Source organism: Amblyraja radiata, chromosome 16 (assembly GCF_010909765.2).
Source record: "Amblyraja radiata isolate CabotCenter1 chromosome 16, sAmbRad1.1.pri, whole genome shotgun sequence".
Lineage (NCBI taxonomy): Eukaryota > Metazoa > Chordata > Chondrichthyes > Rajiformes > Rajidae > Amblyraja > Amblyraja radiata.
The window spans coordinates 1,249,724-1,269,240 of NC_045971.1; the positions used below are offsets into that span (position 1 = coordinate 1,249,724).

Below are 19,517 nucleotides of genomic sequence, written 5' to 3' on the forward strand. Positions count from 1 at the left end.
CCAGGGTCCCGGGTTTGAGTCTGACCTTGGTGCTGCTTGTGTGATGGTTGCACACTCTTGACTGTGTGGGTTTCCTTCCACATCCCAAAGAATTGGGGATGTTAAATTGCTCCACAGCATTGGTGACTGGTGAAAAGAATCAAAGGGGAATTGATGTGCATGTGAGAGAGGTTTGCAGGGAAATAAAGAAGGGGAATGGCAGTGATGAGATTTTTTCCCCTGAGTCTGCTGGGCCTAATAGCCACCTGTGTTGTGATAAGATTCTGGCCTCAAGCCCATTTTAACGTCAGTCAAACCTAATTTAACAACACCTAGCCCTCTACCTTTGCCCCATCTCACTCATTGTAGGTTGACCTCATTAACCCTTGCTTTGAAGCAAAATGAACAATTGACTGAGCATCGGTGAACAGCCTTCGAAAATCTTCCACTCTATCTTCTATCTAACTATATTGAGAACCCACTGTCCTTTTGGGGGTGGCAAGGTGGTGCAGGGGTAGAGTTACTGCCTTACTGCGCCACAGACCCAGGTTCGACCCTAATCACAGGTGCTGTCTCGAACGGAATTTGTACGTTCTCCCTGTGACCGCATGGGTTTTCTCCAGGTGCTCCAATTTCCTCCCACATCCCACAGACGTACAGGTTTGTAGGTTAATTGGCTTTGGTAATATTGTAAATTATCCCTAGTGTGTAGGATAGTGTAGGTGGGCCGAAGGGCCTGTTTCCGCGCTAGTATCTCTAAATTAAACTAAACTAACTTTGACTGTAAAGTGCCTCACAATCCCATTTGTTGAGATACTCAAACCAGCATGTTGAATGTAGATTCAATTCTGATTGAGTTCGAATATCAACCCAGTTGAAAATATAAAATTACATGGAATTATGGATTCCAGGAAACAATATGAGTACAGCTCTTTTTATGCACATTTGATAAATAGATATTGATGGATTTTATAAATTACTTCATAATTGGAAGTGTAAGTGTATGCATTCATGTTATAAATGCAGAATTATTTGCAAATTTGCCGAATTCTATTTTGGTAACGGGTATTACCAACAGAATTTGACACCACTGTTTATTTTCCCTTTCATTCTGTTGATGTTTCGTGTGGCTCATTGTTTTCATTCTCCCTATACAGTTCCGCGATCCTTGGGCATGAATGTGTTTGTGACGATTGAGGGCCCCACGGCAATGTGCAAGCTGCCGATAGCTCCCCTGATCACTGGCTCCCACCCCACGGACAACAAAGGGTAGGAAAACACTGGTGCTTGGGGACCACCGGATGAAACGTAAACCATTCTCAATAAACATGCTAATTATTGTTCAACCACATACTCCCACAGCTGGCTGCCTAGTGAATGGCAATGGTCCCAGAGCTGACTGATAATGAACATACACGTCATCCATGTGACATATATACATGGGTTGTGTTAATATACCTTGGATGCAAATTCAAATTCCAGTCTTGGTGCTGGAGGAGGGATTTTCGCTTCACCTGGACTCCGACTTGACTTTGGCTTTTGACTAATAGACAGAAAAAGCTGTAGTCACTCAGCGGGTCAGGCAGCGTCTCTGGAGAAAAGGAATGGGTGACGTTTCGGGTCGAGACCCTTCTTCTGATCGAGAGTCAGGGGAGAGGGAAACGAGAGGCTTGCAAGTTAAATAGAACAAATGAATAAAAGATATGCAAAAAGCAATGAAGATCAAGAAACAGTGGAGCACCCGCCGGGTGGGGGAGGGACGGAGAGAGAGGGGATGCAAGGGATACTTGAAGTTAGAGAAATCAATATTCATACTGCTAGGTTGTAAGCTGCCCAACCATCTGGTCTCTGCAGGTTTAGTATTGGCACCTAGCCAAAACTCATTCAAATTATCATTACGTTTATGGAGTAATGGCTGCTCCTCAGGAAGAGGTTGCATTCTATCAGCTTTCTTAAGGACTGTAAGCAGTTAATATTTCAGCACTGATCCTTGGCCAACCCACTAGTTATAACCCACATGTTAACGGAAGAAAATAGAATAATGCAGAGTCAATCTGATGAAGGGTCCTTTCAAGCAGCATCTCTGGAGAAAACGAATAGGTGACGTTCTGAATTGAAACCCTTTTAGTTTAGTTTATTGTTATTATCACATGTAGTGAGGTACAGTGAAAAGCTTTTCTTTCTATGCCTTGCCTATTCGGTGCCTGTCTGAATGTCTTAAAATTAATGGTTGCATCAAATTCCACCATTCCTCTAGCAGAAAGTTCAAGATATAAACGACAGGTAGACAAAAATGCTGGAGAAACTCAGCGGGTAGGCAGCATCTATGGAGTGAAGGAATAGGTGACGTTTTGGGTCGAGACCCTTCTTCAGACTAAAGATATAAACCACTCTCTCTTCAAATCCCCTTTTAAAACTCCTATCTCGCACAAAGTTATTCCGTCCAAATCTCTGGGCTTTTTATTATATTATTTTTGCAAATTATATTAAAACATTTCAGTAAGTTGCAGGAGTGTTCTAATGTCATATGTCCCGAAACGGAACAACACATTTCTTGTTAGACACCAAATGCTGGAGTAACTCAGCAGATGAGGCAGCATCTCTGTAGAGAAGGAATGGGCGACTTCAGTCTGAAGAAGGGTCTCGACCTGAAACGTCGCCCATTCCTTCTCTCCAGAGATGCTGCCTCATCTGAGTTACTCCAGCATTTTGTGTCTACCTTCAATTTAAACCAGCATCTCCACTTTTTTCTTACACATTCTTACTTGTGTTAGCAAAAAAAAATTAAATGCTAACTTCCTTCAAATGTCCAATAGCACCAATCTGAACCACCAAAGTAGTCTCACTTTGACTCTTATTTGAAAGTAAGTGCTCCACCACTGGGTACCCTCACATAAACCTAGAATGTGTACTCATATCCACATTAAGCATGAACCTGCAATCTTCTGATTTAGGAGGCAGCATTGATGCCAACTGAATCAAAATTGATGCTATGTTGGAAGAATTTGGGTTGATTAATTATGGATGTCATGTAATTAATATATTAGCTTTAACATTTTGCCTTTGATGTAGTATTTTCTATAATGTGTTATTAATTGGTTCAGTCAACTTTTGATAATACTAAATATTACAGGCTCAAAATTGCTGCGTGCATCTAATTTGATGCCTTGGCTGACTGGTGCCTGTACAGTAATCCAACTTTATCTCTCTTCCAGCACGCCTTCCTTCTCTTCTGTGACTAATGCCAACAGTGTGGACCTCCCAGCCTGCTTCTTCCTAAAGTTTCCGCAGCCAATACCTGTGTCAGCTTTTTGCATTCAGAAACTTCAGAACTTCTTAGGTTAGTTTGCTGCCAAAGTAAAATTAACACGCGGCACCACTAACATGAAAGAAGAACCAAAGGTGATGTGTTCAGTGGTCCCTTGTTAAACCAGTAAATGATGCAGTGCTCCAGAATCCCAGGTAGATAAAATGCTGGAGAAACTCAGCGGGTGAGGCAGCATCACCCAAGCCTGCTTTCATGAAAATTGGGTGGATTATTCAAGGGGTGATTAGGAATAAGCAATAAATGCTGCCTTTATCAGTGCTACTCATATCTGAACGATGAATGAATAAAACAATTGAGCAACTGCAGCATCATAATTATGATGAATTATGAAATTCTCATCGTCTGCCTGAGAAAAGCATTATCAATTGAAATTCATTACTGAGCTAAATAATTAGATATCCAGACAATTGTTGCAGGTGTGTTTAAAGTAGGAGGAGAAGACAGGGGGAGGGAAGGTATTCAAGTTGTCCTAAGTTCCAGCATGTTGCCTAAAGGTTCTTATAAGCACCAGTTCCCTGAGGATGCAAGACTGCATTTGTGGGAAACACCACGAGTGACAGAAGACCCTGCAGTTAGCCCCCTGCTCTCTCTATGGCCTTGCTGTGTCAGTTGATCTCGGTTTTAGAACAATTTAACATAATAGTCAGGAACTCGTGCAGCTTTTTAGGACTTTAATTTGGCGGTAATTTGTGTATTGCGTGCAGTTCTGGTCGCCCCATTACAGGAAGCACCTGGTGGCTTTGGAAAGGTGCAGAGGATGTTTACCAGGATGGTGCCTGGATTAGGGGGTATTAGCTACAGCAAGAGGTTGGACAGACTCGGATTGTGTTCTCTAGAAAGCTGGGGGTGCAAGGGAGACATGACAGAAGTGCATCACATGATGAGGGGCATAGATAGGGTAGACAGTCAGAACCTTTTTCCAGGATGGAAAAATCAAATACTAGGGGCTTAGCTTTAAGGTGAGTGGGGCAATGAGATGAGATGTGTGTAGGCATGTTTTTTGCACACAAGGTGGCGAGTGCCTGCAGCGTGCTGCCTGGGGTTGTGGCTGAGGCAGATACAATAGTGACATTTAAGAGAATTCTGGCTAGGCATATGGATATGGAGGGACATGGATTATGTGCCGATAGAGTTGGTCTTGCATCATGTTCAGGTCCAGCATAATGGACCGAATGGCCTGCTCTCGTGCTGTTCCGTTCTATGTTCTAATTGACCTCAGTATGCATTCTTCAGGGTAGCGTGAATTAAAAAAGGGGGGAACTTGCTTGGAATCTCTGTTCAAAGGTAGGAAGCAGCAATTGTTTGAGGTCAGGATCAGGCTTGCCTGCAATTATGCTGCAGGCTTCTTCCCATTACCTCCAGCTGCCACTTTCCCTTATTTATCTCCGTATGGTCACATCCAGACAAGGAGTCTTAACGCATGGGCATGCTGGGCAGTTGCCCGGGGCCCCACGAGCATAGACGCCCCATGCTAATCTATGTACGTTGTGACTGGCTGTCAATAAATAAATACTGTACTGTACTAAACTATAAATATTTGTTATTGGAAAATACATGTGTTTTACTAAAGCTAATGAATTGATGTTAATTTTTATGATAATAAGTGAACATTGGCATTGGCCTCTGATTTAGTATCACAGTCACCTCTACAACCACACGTATCTCACGCGCTGCATAACTGGAAATCCTGGAGAAGGGAACCCAACGTATTTATCGGCAAACATTATGAGGAATTTATTGAACTAATGGGACAACATGTTCTTTGTGCTATCCTTGAATAAATAAAAGAGTCAAAGTATTATTCAATAAGTGTGGACTCCACTCCAGACATCTCACACACTGATCAACTGACATTTACTGTCCGATACATTCGAGGATGTGAGCCTGTGGAACGTTTCATTAGGTTCATCACCATCTTTTCTCATGGAGCAAAGAATCTAGCAGACACTGTTGTGGATTTCCTTAATGAGAACAAAATTCCACTATCAAACTGCCGTGGTCAGTCGTATGACAATGCCTCAAATATGTCTGGACGCTATACTGGATTGCAAGCACGGATTCATCAACTGAATGAGTTTGCCATCTATGTCCCCTGTGCTGGACACAGCCTGAACTTGGTGGGAGTAAAAGCGGCAGAGTGTTGTCTACAGATTGTAAAATTCTTTGACTTTGTTCAGTGTCTGTATTCCTTTTTCTCTGCTTCTACACGTCGATGGAATGTTCTGGCATCATCTTTTGGGAAAAAATGTTGTGGTCAAGCGTCTGTCTGACACAAGATGGCCGTCACATTTTGATGCGGTTCATGCTCTGTATGGGGGTTTGGAGAAAATTAAACATGCACTGGATTCTGTATCGGCCGACACTGAACAGGAAGTGAACGCAAGGCGAGAGGCAGAAGGATTGAGCGAGGAAATGGAGAACCTGGAAATGATCTTTCTCACAATTCTTTGGAATGACATTCTTGAAAGAGTGAACAAATCAAGCAAGGTCCTGCAGTCAGAGGATGTGAACACACTTGGTGCCATGAATCTTCTTGAGTCTCTGAAAACCTATCTGCAGGAAATTAGAGACAAATTTAGTGAATACGAATTGAAAGCCAGGAGTAGGTGTCCCGATTCAGATTATAGCGATGTGAAAAAACAGGAACGAAAACGGAATATGTAGATCGGGGCCTCAGCGAACTACTTTGCCCGGGGGCGTATAATGCTGTTAAGACGGCCATGCCTCCAGGTGCAAGTGAACAGGCGGCAAAGTGGAGCAAATTTGAACCCATCGAAGTATAAAAATGAATTTTGAGAGAGCAGACTGGGTGTTCTTAACATCAAAGTTAATATCCTTATCCAAATATTTAAATGGAAATGACGGTCTGGGTTTGGAAACAATTTAAACTCTGTTTCAGAAATTTACTTCAAGCAGTCAGTACCATTCTGTTAAAGTTTAAATAAGTGTGTCTATGCCATCTAGTAGTGAAGGTTGGTATTACAAGAAAAAAGTGCTATTCAATTCTCGTGCACCCGAAAGGCAAATTTGGATGAGACTACAATAAAGTGTTAAGTATGAGTATTTACTATAACATATTGTTCAAGTTTTACATTGAATTTTATAGTACCTTGTAGATCAGAAGTCACCTTAATCATCACTCCTGTTCTATATAATAAATTATCTAACAGAGCAGTACCATTTAGTGTAGACATAAATGCTGGAGAAACTCCGCGGGTGAGGCAGCATCTATGGAGCGAAGGAATAGGTGACGTTTCGGGTCTCGACCCGAAACGTCACCTATTCCTTCGCTCCATAGATGCTGTCTCACCCACAGTTTCTCCAGCATTTTTGTCTACCTTCAATTTTTCCAGCATCTGGCAGCTCTTTTTTAAACAGTACCATTTAGTGTTTATTTTTTACTCTAACTGGCTGTGGGATTTTCATTATCTTACTGGTATATTTTTTCTTGGACAGGTATCCCCCTCTTTGATCCTCCAACCACTCTAGTTCCACTCTATGAATTGATTACACAATTTGTACTTTCTGGAAAGGACGGCAGTGCTTCAACTTTGAAACACAACATGCGGTTTTATGCTGTGAGTAACATTAACATTCATTCATTTGTTTGCAACTTTGCTGATTTATCAATTAACTGATTAGGCTTGGCTGACAAAAAATATTCCACATCAACCATCAAGACCTGTCTCAGTCTACCCTACGACAGAAGGAGGAGGAGGTGTACAGTTTGATAGCCACAGGGAAAAAGGATCTCCTGTGGCGTTCTGTGCCTGGGTCTCGAACCGGAAGGACAACTTTATTTACACAAAGGTTGGTAGGTATATGGAATGAGCTTCTGGTGAGGTAGCTGAGACAGGTAGTATCACAACGTTTAAGAAACATTTGGACAGGTGCATGGATAGGATTGGTTTAAAGGGATGTGGACCAAACGCAGGTAGATGGGACTAGTGTAAAATGGGGGCATGTTGGTCGGTGTGGGCATGTTGAGCCCAAGAGCCTGTCCAGCTGAGTTACTCCAGCTTTTTGTGTCTATCTTTGGTATACATGACTCTATGAATGATTCATTTAACTCACTCATGCTCTTCGTACTTGACCAGAAGTAAGCGAAAGAGGGAGAAATGAAGACCCACCTGCACTTTGACATGTTCCCTCCTCCATTTCAAAGGATGGTGAATGTATGGTATTAAATGTGTAATATCCTGATTACTTCACCATTTTTTCCCCCCAGTCTTTGCCAGGCCAACAGCATTGCTATTTTTTGAACAAGGATGCCCCAATCCACGATGGGAGATGTTTGCAAGGAGCACTGCTTCATAAAATCCCTTTCAGGCACCCAGGCCAAGTGCCTCGGGTTCTGGAATTTCTCCGACACCAAGTGGCGTACAACATTCTAATTGGGAGCTGTGTGAAGAGGACTGTGCTGAAGGAAGGTAATAGAACCGTTACTCCATTTTGCTCTCCCACACATGCTACCTTTACTTTAGACTTTAGAGATACAGCGCGGAAACAGGCCGTTTGGCCCACCGAGTCCGCGCCGACCAGCGATTCCCGCACACCGACACTATCCTACACACTATGGACAATTTACAATTTTTACCGAAGCCAATGAACCTACAAACCTGAGCTTGGAAGGAAACCGGAGCACCCGGAGAAAACCCATGTGGTCACAGGCAGAACGTACAAACTCCGTACAGACAGCACCCGTAGTCATGTTCGAACCCGGATCTATGTGAGGCAGCAGCTCTACCGCTACGCCACTGTTCCACCCTACCTGATGATACTTGATCGACTAATATCTTTTACTCCATATTTCTAACAACTGCAGCGTTTTATATCTTATAATTCCAGTTATGTTTACTTTTCTTTCTGGTCTCATCCATCTCCTATTTATACCAAAGATAGACACAAAAATCTGGAGTAACTCAGCTGGACAGTTACTCCAGCATTTTGTGTCCCTCTTTGGTGTAAACTAGCATCTGCAGTTCCTTCCTACACATTCCTATTTATACCGACTCCAGACAGATTAGCTGTGATTTAAAAAACACTCACCTCGTACTGTCTTCAGCAACACCACCGCCACATATGTGTTTCGGTCCCCTTTGGTCTTAACCTTCTCACAAACGTCTCCTTTTGTTTCCTCTGCCCCCCCCCCCCCCCTTGTACTCTGCAATTTAAAACATGTTTGCTTTAGAAATATTCCCAGCGAACAATCCTGCTCAGGTGGACGGAACCTACCCCGCCCACTCATACTCAATGGCTGACAGATATTATGTCCTGCCTAAAGCTCGAGAAAATCAGGTACTCACTTCAACATTCAAATGGAAGGTTTCAGAAAGAGTGGGGACCTTTATTAAATGCATTCCAGACTTTATAAATGCTTGATCATCAAGCACAGTTGAACACCTTAACAGTCTACCCATTCATTTATCGTGGATTATTGTTGTGACAGGCTGATATTTGCATATGCTCACTGGTAGTGACTCGGGAGGGATTATTTTTGGTATCTCATTTTCTTTTATTGTTGTCTTGTTATATGTTAGCATAAGTTGTTTTTTATTTATTCTTTTTGTGCACTCTGTCTATAACAAATATACAACTTTGCACTTTGTTATGTCCTAAAAACTAAATTAAAAAGATTTTGATTTAAAAAAAGAAATATTCCCAGCTCATCAACCTGGAAACATAGAAACATAGAAAATAGGTGCAGGAGTAGGCCATTCGGCCCTTCGAGCCTGCACCGCCATTCAGTATGATCATGGCTGATCATCCAACTCAGTATCCTGTACCTGCCTTCTCTCCATACCCCCTGATCCCTTTAGCCACAAGGGCCACATCTAACTCCCTCTTAAATATAGCCAATGAACTGGCCTCAACTACCTTCTGTGGCAGAGAGTTCCAGAGATTCACCACTCTCTGTGTGAAAAATGTTTTTCTCATCTCGATCCTAAAGGATTTCCCCTTTATCCTTAAACTGTGTGACCCCTTGTTCTGGACTTCCCCAACATCGGGAACAATCTTCCTGCATCTAGCCTGTCCAACCCCTTAAGAATTTTGTAAGTTTCTATAAGATCCCCCCTCAATCTTCTAAATTCTAGAGAGTACAAGCCGAGTCTATCCAGTCTTCCTTATATGAAAGTCCTGACATCCCAGGAATCAGCCTGGTGAACCTTGAAAGTCCTGCCATCCCAGGAATCAGTCTGGTGAACCTTGAAAGTCCTGCCATCCCAGGAATCAGTCTGGTGAACCTTGAAAGTCCTGCCATCCCAGGAATCAGTCTGGTGAACCTTGAAAGTCCTGCCATCCCAGGAATCAGTCTGGTGAACCTTGAAAGTCCTGCCATCCCAGGAATCAGTCTGGTGAACCTGGGAACTTGAGTATTCGCCTGACCTGCTGAAAATTTGGACCCTTTTCTGTTTTTATTTCAGACTTCTATCATCTCAAGTCTTTTGCTTTTCAGTTAAAAGAATTATATCCTCTTTGAAATGTTTTGATGCAGAGATGTTAATAAGTATGGGGAGCCGACTGCAAGGACTATTAAAAGGACCAAAGAGATTCTGGCTGTGAATACATTTAATGTAAAGAGGAAATGAGAGGTTGGTTAGGTTGTAGTTGCAGTATTATAGTCATTTCTGTAGAATAGAATATTGATAGAATATGGAATATTGTTAAGAGATGGAACTAACACAAAAGGGTTGAAAAATGAACGTGTTCTGGAACTTAGAAAGAATGGTCAGTCTTTTTACCATAATTGATACTGCTGTCAATCTTAGTGAGACCAATTGCATTGCTACTTTAAATAAGGATGCGCCGATTTAAATATCACAAATTAAAAAAATAAATATCTCTTAGTTACGCTCCCAATTTGTTAATCTTTCCACAGCATTGTTGTTATCATTGCGTTGTGAATCATGTGTTTGCAGATTTACCCGGTCGTCTGCAGTTTGAGGTGTGCCCACTGACCAACACCAGCTTCAGCCTCTCCTTCCAGCACCCAGTCAATGACTCTCTCGTGTGCGGTATGCTACTTTATCAACTCAAAAACTGACTGGTATTTTACTATGCAATCCCATTTACAGAAACTTATGTAACTACCTGCACAACAGTAAAAAGTCCACTCTTCATAGAAACATAGACAATAGGTGCAGGAGTAGGCCATTCGGCCCTTCAAGCCTGCACCGCCATTTAATATGATCATGGCTGATCATCCAACTCAGTATCCCATCCCTGCCTTCTCTCCATACCCCTGATCCCTTTAGCCACAAGGGCCACATCTAACTCCCTCTTAAATATAGCCAATGAACAGGCCTCAACTACCTCCTGTGGCAGAGAATTCCAGAGATTCACCACTCTCTGTGTGAAAAATGTTTTTCTCATCTCGGTCCTAAAAGATTTCCCCCCTTATCCTTAAACTGTGACCCCTTGTTCTGGACTTCCCCAACATCGCGAACAATCTTCCTGCATCTAGCCTGTCCAACCCCTTAAGAATTTTGTAAGTTTCTATAAGATCCCCCCTCAATCTTCTAAATTCTAGCGAGTACAAGCCAAGTCTATCCAGTCTTTCTTCATATGAAAGTACTGACATCCCAGGAATCAGTCTGGTGAACCTTCTCTGTACTCCCTCTATGGCAAGAATGTCTTTCCTCAGATTAGGAGACCAAAAATGTACACAATACTCCAGGTGTGGTCTCACCAAGACCCCGTACAACTGCAGTAGAACCTCCCTGCTCCTATACTCAAATCCTTTTGCTATGAATGCTAACATACCATTCGCTTTCTTCACTGCCTGCTGCACCTGCATGCCTACTTTCAATGACTGGTGTACCATGACACATGGCATAATGTCTAGGCAACACGAAAACAGGCCCTTCTGGGTACCCACACTGGTACCCACATTAATTACCCACACTAGTACCCACACTGGGTAATTAATGCGTTCAACAATAGGGCCACAACACAGGCATAGAGAATTGTACTAGATTGAAGCTCTGCAAATGGAGACCATTTGACAGTTGCCTGTGCTGCTTCCTCGGTAGAACAATTCAGCCAACTTCCTCCTCAAATCAAAGCTCTGCAGGTTGTTCCTCCAAGTGCATCTCATGTTTGCCCCCAACAGCCTTTCGGGCTGCTTTATTTTCTGCGTTTGGAAAAAACTTCTCCTTGTTTCCCACTAGTTTAGTTTCGAGACGCAGCATGGAAATTATAGTTGACCAAGTACACCTGACCATTGGTTCTATGTTATCCCACTTTCTCATCCACTCACTACACACTCGGGACAATTTACAGAAGCCAATTAATCTGCAAACCTGCACGTCTTTTAGATGTGGGAGGAAACCTGAGCACCAGGATGAAGCCCACTTGGTCATAAGGGAGAACATGGACACGAACTGCACCTGAGGTCCGGATCAAATCTGGGTCTCTGGCCCTGTGAGGCAGCGGCTCTACAAGCTGCTCCACTGTGTCACCAATGGTTCTTCAGATTGTTACTGTTGGAGAATGGCTACCTTGATCCGAGAACCCCTTGGCCCGCAGTACCATTGTGCTTTGTCCATTTCCACAATTTTGAAATTACCTTCGGCTCCGGGCATGGTAAAACTATGATAATATTTGCAAGCTTTACCATTATCCTAAATAATTGTTCTTCTGTTTTGAATGCTCCTAAAAACCAGAGAGCCCGCGTAGCCATGATCTTCGGGCTAGCTTCTATTCTCGTGTTTAATTATGTTCACTGCTGTTTATTTTGCCAGTTGTGATGGATGTATTGGATTCCAGGCAAGTGTGCTGCAAGCTCTATAAAGGACTTTCTGATGCCCTCATCTGTACTGACGACTTCATTACCAGAGTGGTGCAGCGGTAAGGGTTTTCTCTGTTCCTTGTTACCTCCTGACAACGGTGTAGCAGAAGATCATGAAGGGGGTGTCGTAGATGAGGTCTATCGATATACAATCACTTAAGTAATTAAACACCTATTTTTGAGGTGGCACTGTGATATTTATACCATACCTAGCATTCTTCAGCTATCTGGCAGGAGAAGAGATTGCTAGTTTAGGGCGGACACAGAGACTGGAAGATCTTTAGTTTAATGGAGCACATCATCCAAGGCTCTAGAATATTTACTGAGGTAGGGATAAAACAACAAAGTACGAGCCTTACTCAGTTGGCCAAGCCACATGTGTGGTGGGAAATGGACAGACAACGTTTCGGGTCGGACTGAAGAAAGGTCCCAACCCAAATTATTGTCTATTTGCCTCCATAGATACTGCCTGATCTGCTGAGTTCCTTCAGCACTTTGTTTTTTTGCTCAAAATTCCAGCATCTGCAGCCTCTTGTCTCCTATTTAGATAGGCTATCCTGTCCCTAATTTCCGAGACGTGCGCATCTTGTATTCTGGATGACATGGGGTTCGATTCTGTGGCCGTCCATAGTTCAATGGCCTGCTCGTACTCCCAAAGATTTACTGCCTTTGTGCGTTGCTCCACGGATGCCAGTACCAATTCAATGATACCCTGACAAGTAAAGTCACAAAGTGCTGGAGTAACTCGGAAGGTCAGGCAGCATCTCTGGAGAATATGGATAGGTGAATTTTCAGGTCGGGTAGGAGGAACCTGATCCGAAATATCGACTATCCATGTTCTCCATAGATGTTGCTTGATCTGCTGAGTTATTCCAGCATTTTGTGTCTTTTTTGTAAACCAGCATCTGCAGTTCCTTGTATGTACTGATACCCTGACAAGTTATAGCTTCAGATATGAAAATCAGTGGGGAGTAAAACTAATAGTCTGAACTACTTTATTCCCAATCTTCTGACACCCAAGAAGTTTAAAAATAGAAGAACTACTTAGCTACTTTTAATAGTGTTATGTGTTTGAAATTAGACAATGCATTGAAGATCAAACACAGCTAAGGACTCTCCCGTGAGGTGGGAGTGTGTTAAAGGCAAGTGTAGAACACAGCTACAAGACTGTAACTGTAGAACAAGAAAGCTTTTGTCAGGATGTTGGGATAAAGAGCCCTTTAACACTTCAAAATAGGAATAATTTGAGAATTATAAATAAATGAGTTGTCATATAGTTGGATGCTGCATGGGCTAGCTTTCAGAGTTGAATACTTGTTTGTAGTTATCTAGTTTGGTTTATTATTGTCACATGTACAGAGATACAGTGAAATACTTGTTCTGCGTGCTATCCAGTCAAATCATGCTATACATGGGTATACAAGAGGATAGACAAAAGTGCTGGAGAAACTCAGCGGGTGCAGCAGCATCTATGGAGCGAAGGAAATGGGCAACGTTTCGGGCCAAAACCCTTCTTCAGAGTATACAAGAGGAGTTGAGTATAGGAGCAAAGAGGTCCTTCTGCAGTTGAACAGGGCCCTAGTGAGACCACACCTGGAATATTGTGTGCAGTTTTGGTCTCCAAATTTGAGGAAGGACATTCTTGCTAATGAGGGAGTGCAGCGTAGGTTAATTCCCGGGATGACGGGACTGTCATATGTTGAAAGAATGGAGCCACTGGACTTGGAGACACTGGAATTTAGAAGGATGAGAGGGTATCTTATTGAAACATCTAAGATTATTAAGGGATTGGACACATTAGAGGCAGGAAACATGTTCCCGATGTGGCTTTGGCGTTGTAAGGCCAACACTATTGCTGTGCCACAGTGCCGCCTCACAGTCGCGTTCCTCATAAAGTTCACTTTTATTGAATTGGTTCAGTTTAGTTTATTGTCACGTGAACCGAGGTGCAGTGGAAAGCTTTTTGTTTTGCTTGAATTTGTTTGTGTGGTACAGTTTGACAGCAGTGTGGGTGAATGTGAATAATTGCCACTGATGCCCTGTGTGTTGCAGATGTATGTCTATCCCAGTGACGATGCGGGCAATCCGCCGCAAGGCAGAGACCATCCAAGCGGACACCCCAGCTCTGCCCCTCATTGCCGAGACAGTGGAGGACATGCTGAAGAGGAACCCCCCTCCACCCAGCAGCCCCGGCTACAGCACGCAGCAGGTCAACAACCCACCCAGTGACACCACCACTACGCCAACCAGCACCTTTCCTGGGCCCAACTCCACCATCTTCAATATGCAGGGCATGAAGGAAAGGCACGAATCAGGACACGGGGAAGACTCCTTTAAAGTGAACCAGAACCCGATCCTGACCAGCTTGTTGCAAATTACAGGGAGTGTTGGTTCATCCATTGGGTCAAGCCCCACGCCCCCTGGTCACACACCTCCGCTGGTTTCTTCCCCTGCAAGTAATACCAAAAACCACCCCATGCTGATGAACCTGCTCAAGGACAACCCCAGCCAAGATTTTTCCACGCTTTACAGCAGCAGCCCCTTGGAGAGGCAAAATTCTTCTTCCAGCTCCCCACGAATCGACGTGGCTTCGGGCAGCACCAAACAGAAGAAGAAGAGGACTCGGTCTCAGACGGATAAACCCAAGCAACCTCAGACCGAGGAAGACTTCCAGAGAGAGCTCATCTCCATGGACTTCGACGCTCCGAACAGTGTCTTTGACGTCAACATGCCCGGGGATACTTTGGACACCCCGCACATCACCCCTGCCCCCAGTCAGTGCAACACTCCGACAACGTACCCTGGCACAGTTGCACACTCGCAGCAGTCCACCATGCAGAGGATGGCACGCCTGTCTAGCACGGACAGTATTGGAGCTGACGTCACAGAGATTCTGTCCGACATAGCGGAGCAAACGAAGCTGGCCACCCCCACCGACAATTGTCCGTCCGCCGGCACCCCTGTCCGTGATTCCGTCAATTCATCCCATGCTGCTGTGAACAGCACTTTTGATGCAGACGTTTTTCAGGCTGGGAGCAACGAGAACACATACACTGACCCTGCAGACCTAATAGCAGATGCCACCGCCACTCCCACCAGTGACTCCTCTAACCAGTTTTTTCCCGACGGAGTAGATTTTTTATTGGAAAATCAAAGCGGGAACAATTTTGTGAGTGGATACTTTGACGAGAGCAGCCAGGGCGGCGATATGGATGACATGAAGGGTTTCCCCCCACCGGCGTCTGCCTCCATGAACGTGCAGGCGATGGGCGGTGACAGCGGGGAGCGCTCCAAAGGGAGCAGCCACGCGGACATGGTGGATTTTAGTATGTTTACCAACAGCAACAAGTCGCTGGGGCCGCCCGACGGGATGGAACACACTGGAAACCAGAGCCCCTTGTTGAGCACCGTGGAGGTTGCAAAAGTGGACAAGTCTCAAAAGCAGCGATCTGCCAAGGAAGGAAACGGTGGCGGGAGCAACAGCTTACCCGGGATGACCAACGACAGTAAACCCGGCAAGCGCACCCGGACTCCGTCGAGCGATGGCAAAAACAAGGAAAAGCCTCCGAAGCGCAAGAAAACCGACTCGGAAAACAAGTCTCCGTCTCACAGCGTGTCTAGTAGGCCTTTCACACCACCTGCCAGCACCACCGGTTCCAAATCCCCTGGCAGCTCTGGGAGGTCACAGACTCCACCCAGTGTGGCCACCCCTCCAATCCCGAAAATTACAATTCAGATCCGCAAGGAGATGGTCGGAAAATCGTCCTTGCACAGTCAGTTTGGCTCAGGCCCTTCGTCCAGCAGCAAAAGTCACCACTCTCATTCCTCCAATTCCTCTTCCGGCAAATTGAAAAGCAACAAGTCGGAGAGCTCTTCCAGTTCCAAAATGAGCAGCGGCAGCCTGTATCCAGGGCAAGGCAGCGGCAGTTCCAGTCAGTCCAAGAGCTCGTCTCAGTCCATGGGTAAACCCAGCTCCTCTCCAGTCACCAAGCACGGTTTGACCAGCAGTGGCAGCTTGTCCAGCAACAGCAGCAGCAAAATGAAGCCCCAGGTCAAGTCGTCCTCGTCTCTTGCTAATCCATCCGGAGGAAAGCCCAGCGTCTCTCCCTCCCACTCCAGACCGTCGGGCAACTCGGAGAAGCTTTCATCGCCACTGAAGCCCATTCCGGGAACTCCGCCAATGAAAGCCAAGTCTCCAGTCAGCTCGGGCTCAGGAAGCTCTCACATGTCTGGGTCTAGCTCCAGCTCAGGCATGAAGCAGTCTTCTGGCATGGCATCCTCCGGTTCCTTGAACCAGAAACCTCCAGCTTCCTCTTCCTCTTCCTCGTCCTCCTCCTCTGCTTCCTCAATGTCTTCATCTCAAAACGCCCACGGAAATCTAATCAAAGGGAAGTCTCCCAGTCGGACCAAGAAGCCGTCTTTGACGGCAGTGATTGATAAGTTGAAACATGGCGTGGGTGGTGTGGGTGGTTCTAACGCTGACGACTCTGCAGACGGCCAAATGGCGGCGGCGGCGGCAGCAGCAGCAATGGCATCTGCTCACGGCATCCCGTCCAAGCACAGTGTGTCACCGGCTGATTATCAGGGAAAGCGAGAGAAGAGTGACAAAGAAAGCAAATCCAAGGTCTCCGTCTCGGGGAGTTCGGGCGACAGTGGGAAGAAATCCTCCGACTCCAAGAACGGCGGGGGGACGGGCGTGGCCAAGATCATCATCAGCAAGCACGACGGTGGTTCTCCGAGCATCAAGGCCAAGGTGACCTTGCAGAAGCCAAGTGATGGCAGCGGCGATGGCTTAAGACCGCAGATCACCGGAGCAAAAAACTATGGGTCGCCTTTGTTCAGCGGATCAACGCCAAAACACGAACGTTGTTCCCCGAGCTACAGCAAGTCGCCCGCCTACACCCCTCAAGGTGGCGACAGTGGCAGCGAGTCCGGCTCGTCCTTCGCTGAGAAGTCCCACCAGAACAGTCCAAGCTCGGACGACGATGTCCGGCCGCTCCCTGAGTATAGTTTGGAAAAGCATAAAAAGCACAAAAAGGAGAAGAAGAAAGGGAAGGACAAGGATCGCGATCGGGACCGAGACAGGGAGAAGAAAAAATCTCACTCTAGTATTAAAGCAGAGAGTTGGTCAAAGTCTCCGATATCAACTGACCAATCCTTATCTATGGCAGGGAGCACATCCATGAACTCCGAGAGGTCATCTCGCCCCAGCCCGGCATTTTTGATTGGCGATGATGATGAACTCATGAACGTTGCTCTGATTGGTAATTAAAATGAAGTGCTTTGTTCATAAACCATGAGAGTGTCAACAGTACTATGATCACATTTTGTTCCTAAGTGTGAGGTTCTTGGCTTTATCTCCAATCTTGGCAGATGCCTCATTCGCACACAAAAGGTTTTTAAAATTACCAATTATTTTTAATGTCAACAACCAATTCTCAAACAGTGTACATAAAATGAAACCATTTTCTGTACATCTTTGAGTGGGGGGGGGGGGGGGCTTTGTCAAGTCTTACATGAACATCCTTAATCTTCCTTTTCAGAAGGGGACTAGATTGAAATTAAGCCAATGAAGGTTCATTGACCAAGGATTGGTTTGGCTTTCTTCAGCAGAGCTTAAAACCTCCTGAACCTGGCTCCATCCTATTTGTGTTTGCCTCCCATACGTGAATGCTCATTTTTTTATTGATGCAAAACTATTTTAAAGTCGGAAGAAGTTGCTCTATTGTGTGTTAAAGCCATTCATATTTTTTTTCTAAAAAAACAAAATGGCCTGAGTGTTTAATCTTTTTGACTCCCAACCCTGGTGCAAGAGATAGATTTTATTTAACTATTAGTTAGGTCCAGATTGTTTTACATAAAACCTAATATGCTTTTAATGTGCTTTATTTTTAACTATTTATTAATCTCTTAATTTCAGAATTGAAATAATTTTAACGGCTTCTAAAGCTTTGTTAAATCATTTTAATGTCAAATGTGTATATTGCTTTAAATGCACAGTTTGCAGTACAATGCTGATTTCTCTCTTGATTATTCTTCCAAAGAGCCAGAATGCATTTGTATGATTATTTTGCGTTGACATTTTAAAGCTGACGGTTCTGCTTGTTTGGAGAATGTTTCTATCATTTTTCTCCAGCCTTCTGCCTCAATTGAAAGTTTGAGAATGCGTTTTACAGATTCCAACACCCACTTTGTCTCAGTTTCACGACCTGATCTGGACGATGGTGTTCAAATTTAAACCACACGTGTAAACTGAAGGGAACCCAGCCATTGTACTGGCCAAACTTCCCAATAGTTCTTCCTGATGCTTATTTTGCTTGCCATAATTTTATCCTCCGTGTAGCCATTGAATCCACAAGTGAAGGTTTGCCCACTTTGCATTGAATGAAGCTCCCGGCAGTTCACCAGTTAGTTACGTCTTGGCATGGTTTCATAAAAGCGGAAGCAAAAACCTATTACATAACTGATAAAACCACAAACCCAAAGGCAATAACTTTTTTTACCTTCCAAGAATGAAGGGAAATTGATACCCAAGTGGAAAGTAATTGCAGAAAGATTATATGATGTCGATGTTCTTGTGCAGCGAGTTCACGTCCATTTGAAGAGGCAGGTTGAAAGAATCCCCATTTATGATATTTATTGGAATAGCAAAGCATCTTTAAACAAATTAAATCACCCACACAATAAGATTGTTTAAATATTAGTCCAATTGGCCTTCTGCTAGAACAATAATGAACTGGATATCAGTTAGAAGCCATATTGTTGAGCCACGAGTCTACATTCAATACCCTGCAGAAATCGAAAGATAAATGCTCTCTAAATTGTTTTCTTGATAGCAGATTCCAATAATAGCTGAGATCTCTCTTACGTGGCACGTGAAACAATTAAAAGGTCACAAGTGCATCCCACTTCCAATCCACATGAAAGGAAATATTGGACCTCTCAATAATACTCTTAGGATCCCACCAAATTATAAAATGGTTCACGTCTTAACAGTAGTTCAGATATTGCAGGGTCTCATGTTGTCATCCAGTGTGGCCAAATCAATCAGTCATTGGATTTGCCAAATAGATATTCACAGGAATTTTTCTCATTTGGTTAATGTTTTTTTTTATTCGTGATAGCAAATACATAAGCTGTCAGAAATCATTCAGAATGTGAGGCCATGGGTTGTCCAGAGAAAGTCTTTCCTGCCATTCGGTGAGGTCTAAACTGTGATCAAATTCTTCATCCCAAAAAATCCACCACTTTATGTACCTTCCGATGCCCAAAAAAGGCATTGGTTTATTATTGTCACTTGTGCGGAGATACAGTGAAAATCTTTGAGTGCTAGGCTGGGACATCATACCATGCCCAAGTACAATCAAGCCATACAGACAAGAAACAACAACAGACAGAATAAAGACAAAAATAATTACT

The 19,517-nt window shown here is 44.1% G+C and overlaps 1 protein-coding gene across 1 annotated transcript in view; it reads left to right on the forward strand.

Moving 5' to 3' along the window:
- The window catches only part of med1 (mediator complex subunit 1), a 41,067-nt gene extending 22,858 nt beyond the window's left edge, over positions 1 to 18,209 (forward strand). The window contains exons 11-17 of the mRNA XM_033034855.1: positions 1,137 to 1,248; positions 3,195 to 3,319; positions 6,764 to 6,885; positions 7,536 to 7,737; positions 10,228 to 10,323; positions 12,052 to 12,157; positions 14,151 to 18,209. Coding sequence (XP_032890746.1) covers positions 1,137 to 1,248; positions 3,195 to 3,319; positions 6,764 to 6,885; positions 7,536 to 7,737; positions 10,228 to 10,323; positions 12,052 to 12,157; positions 14,151 to 17,370 — 3,983 coding nt within the window. The 3' untranslated portion in view covers positions 17,371 to 18,209. The remainder of the gene's footprint in view (positions 1 to 1,136; positions 1,249 to 3,194; positions 3,320 to 6,763; positions 6,886 to 7,535; positions 7,738 to 10,227; positions 10,324 to 12,051; positions 12,158 to 14,150) is intronic.
- Positions 18,210 to 19,517: the final 1,308 nt, after the last annotated feature.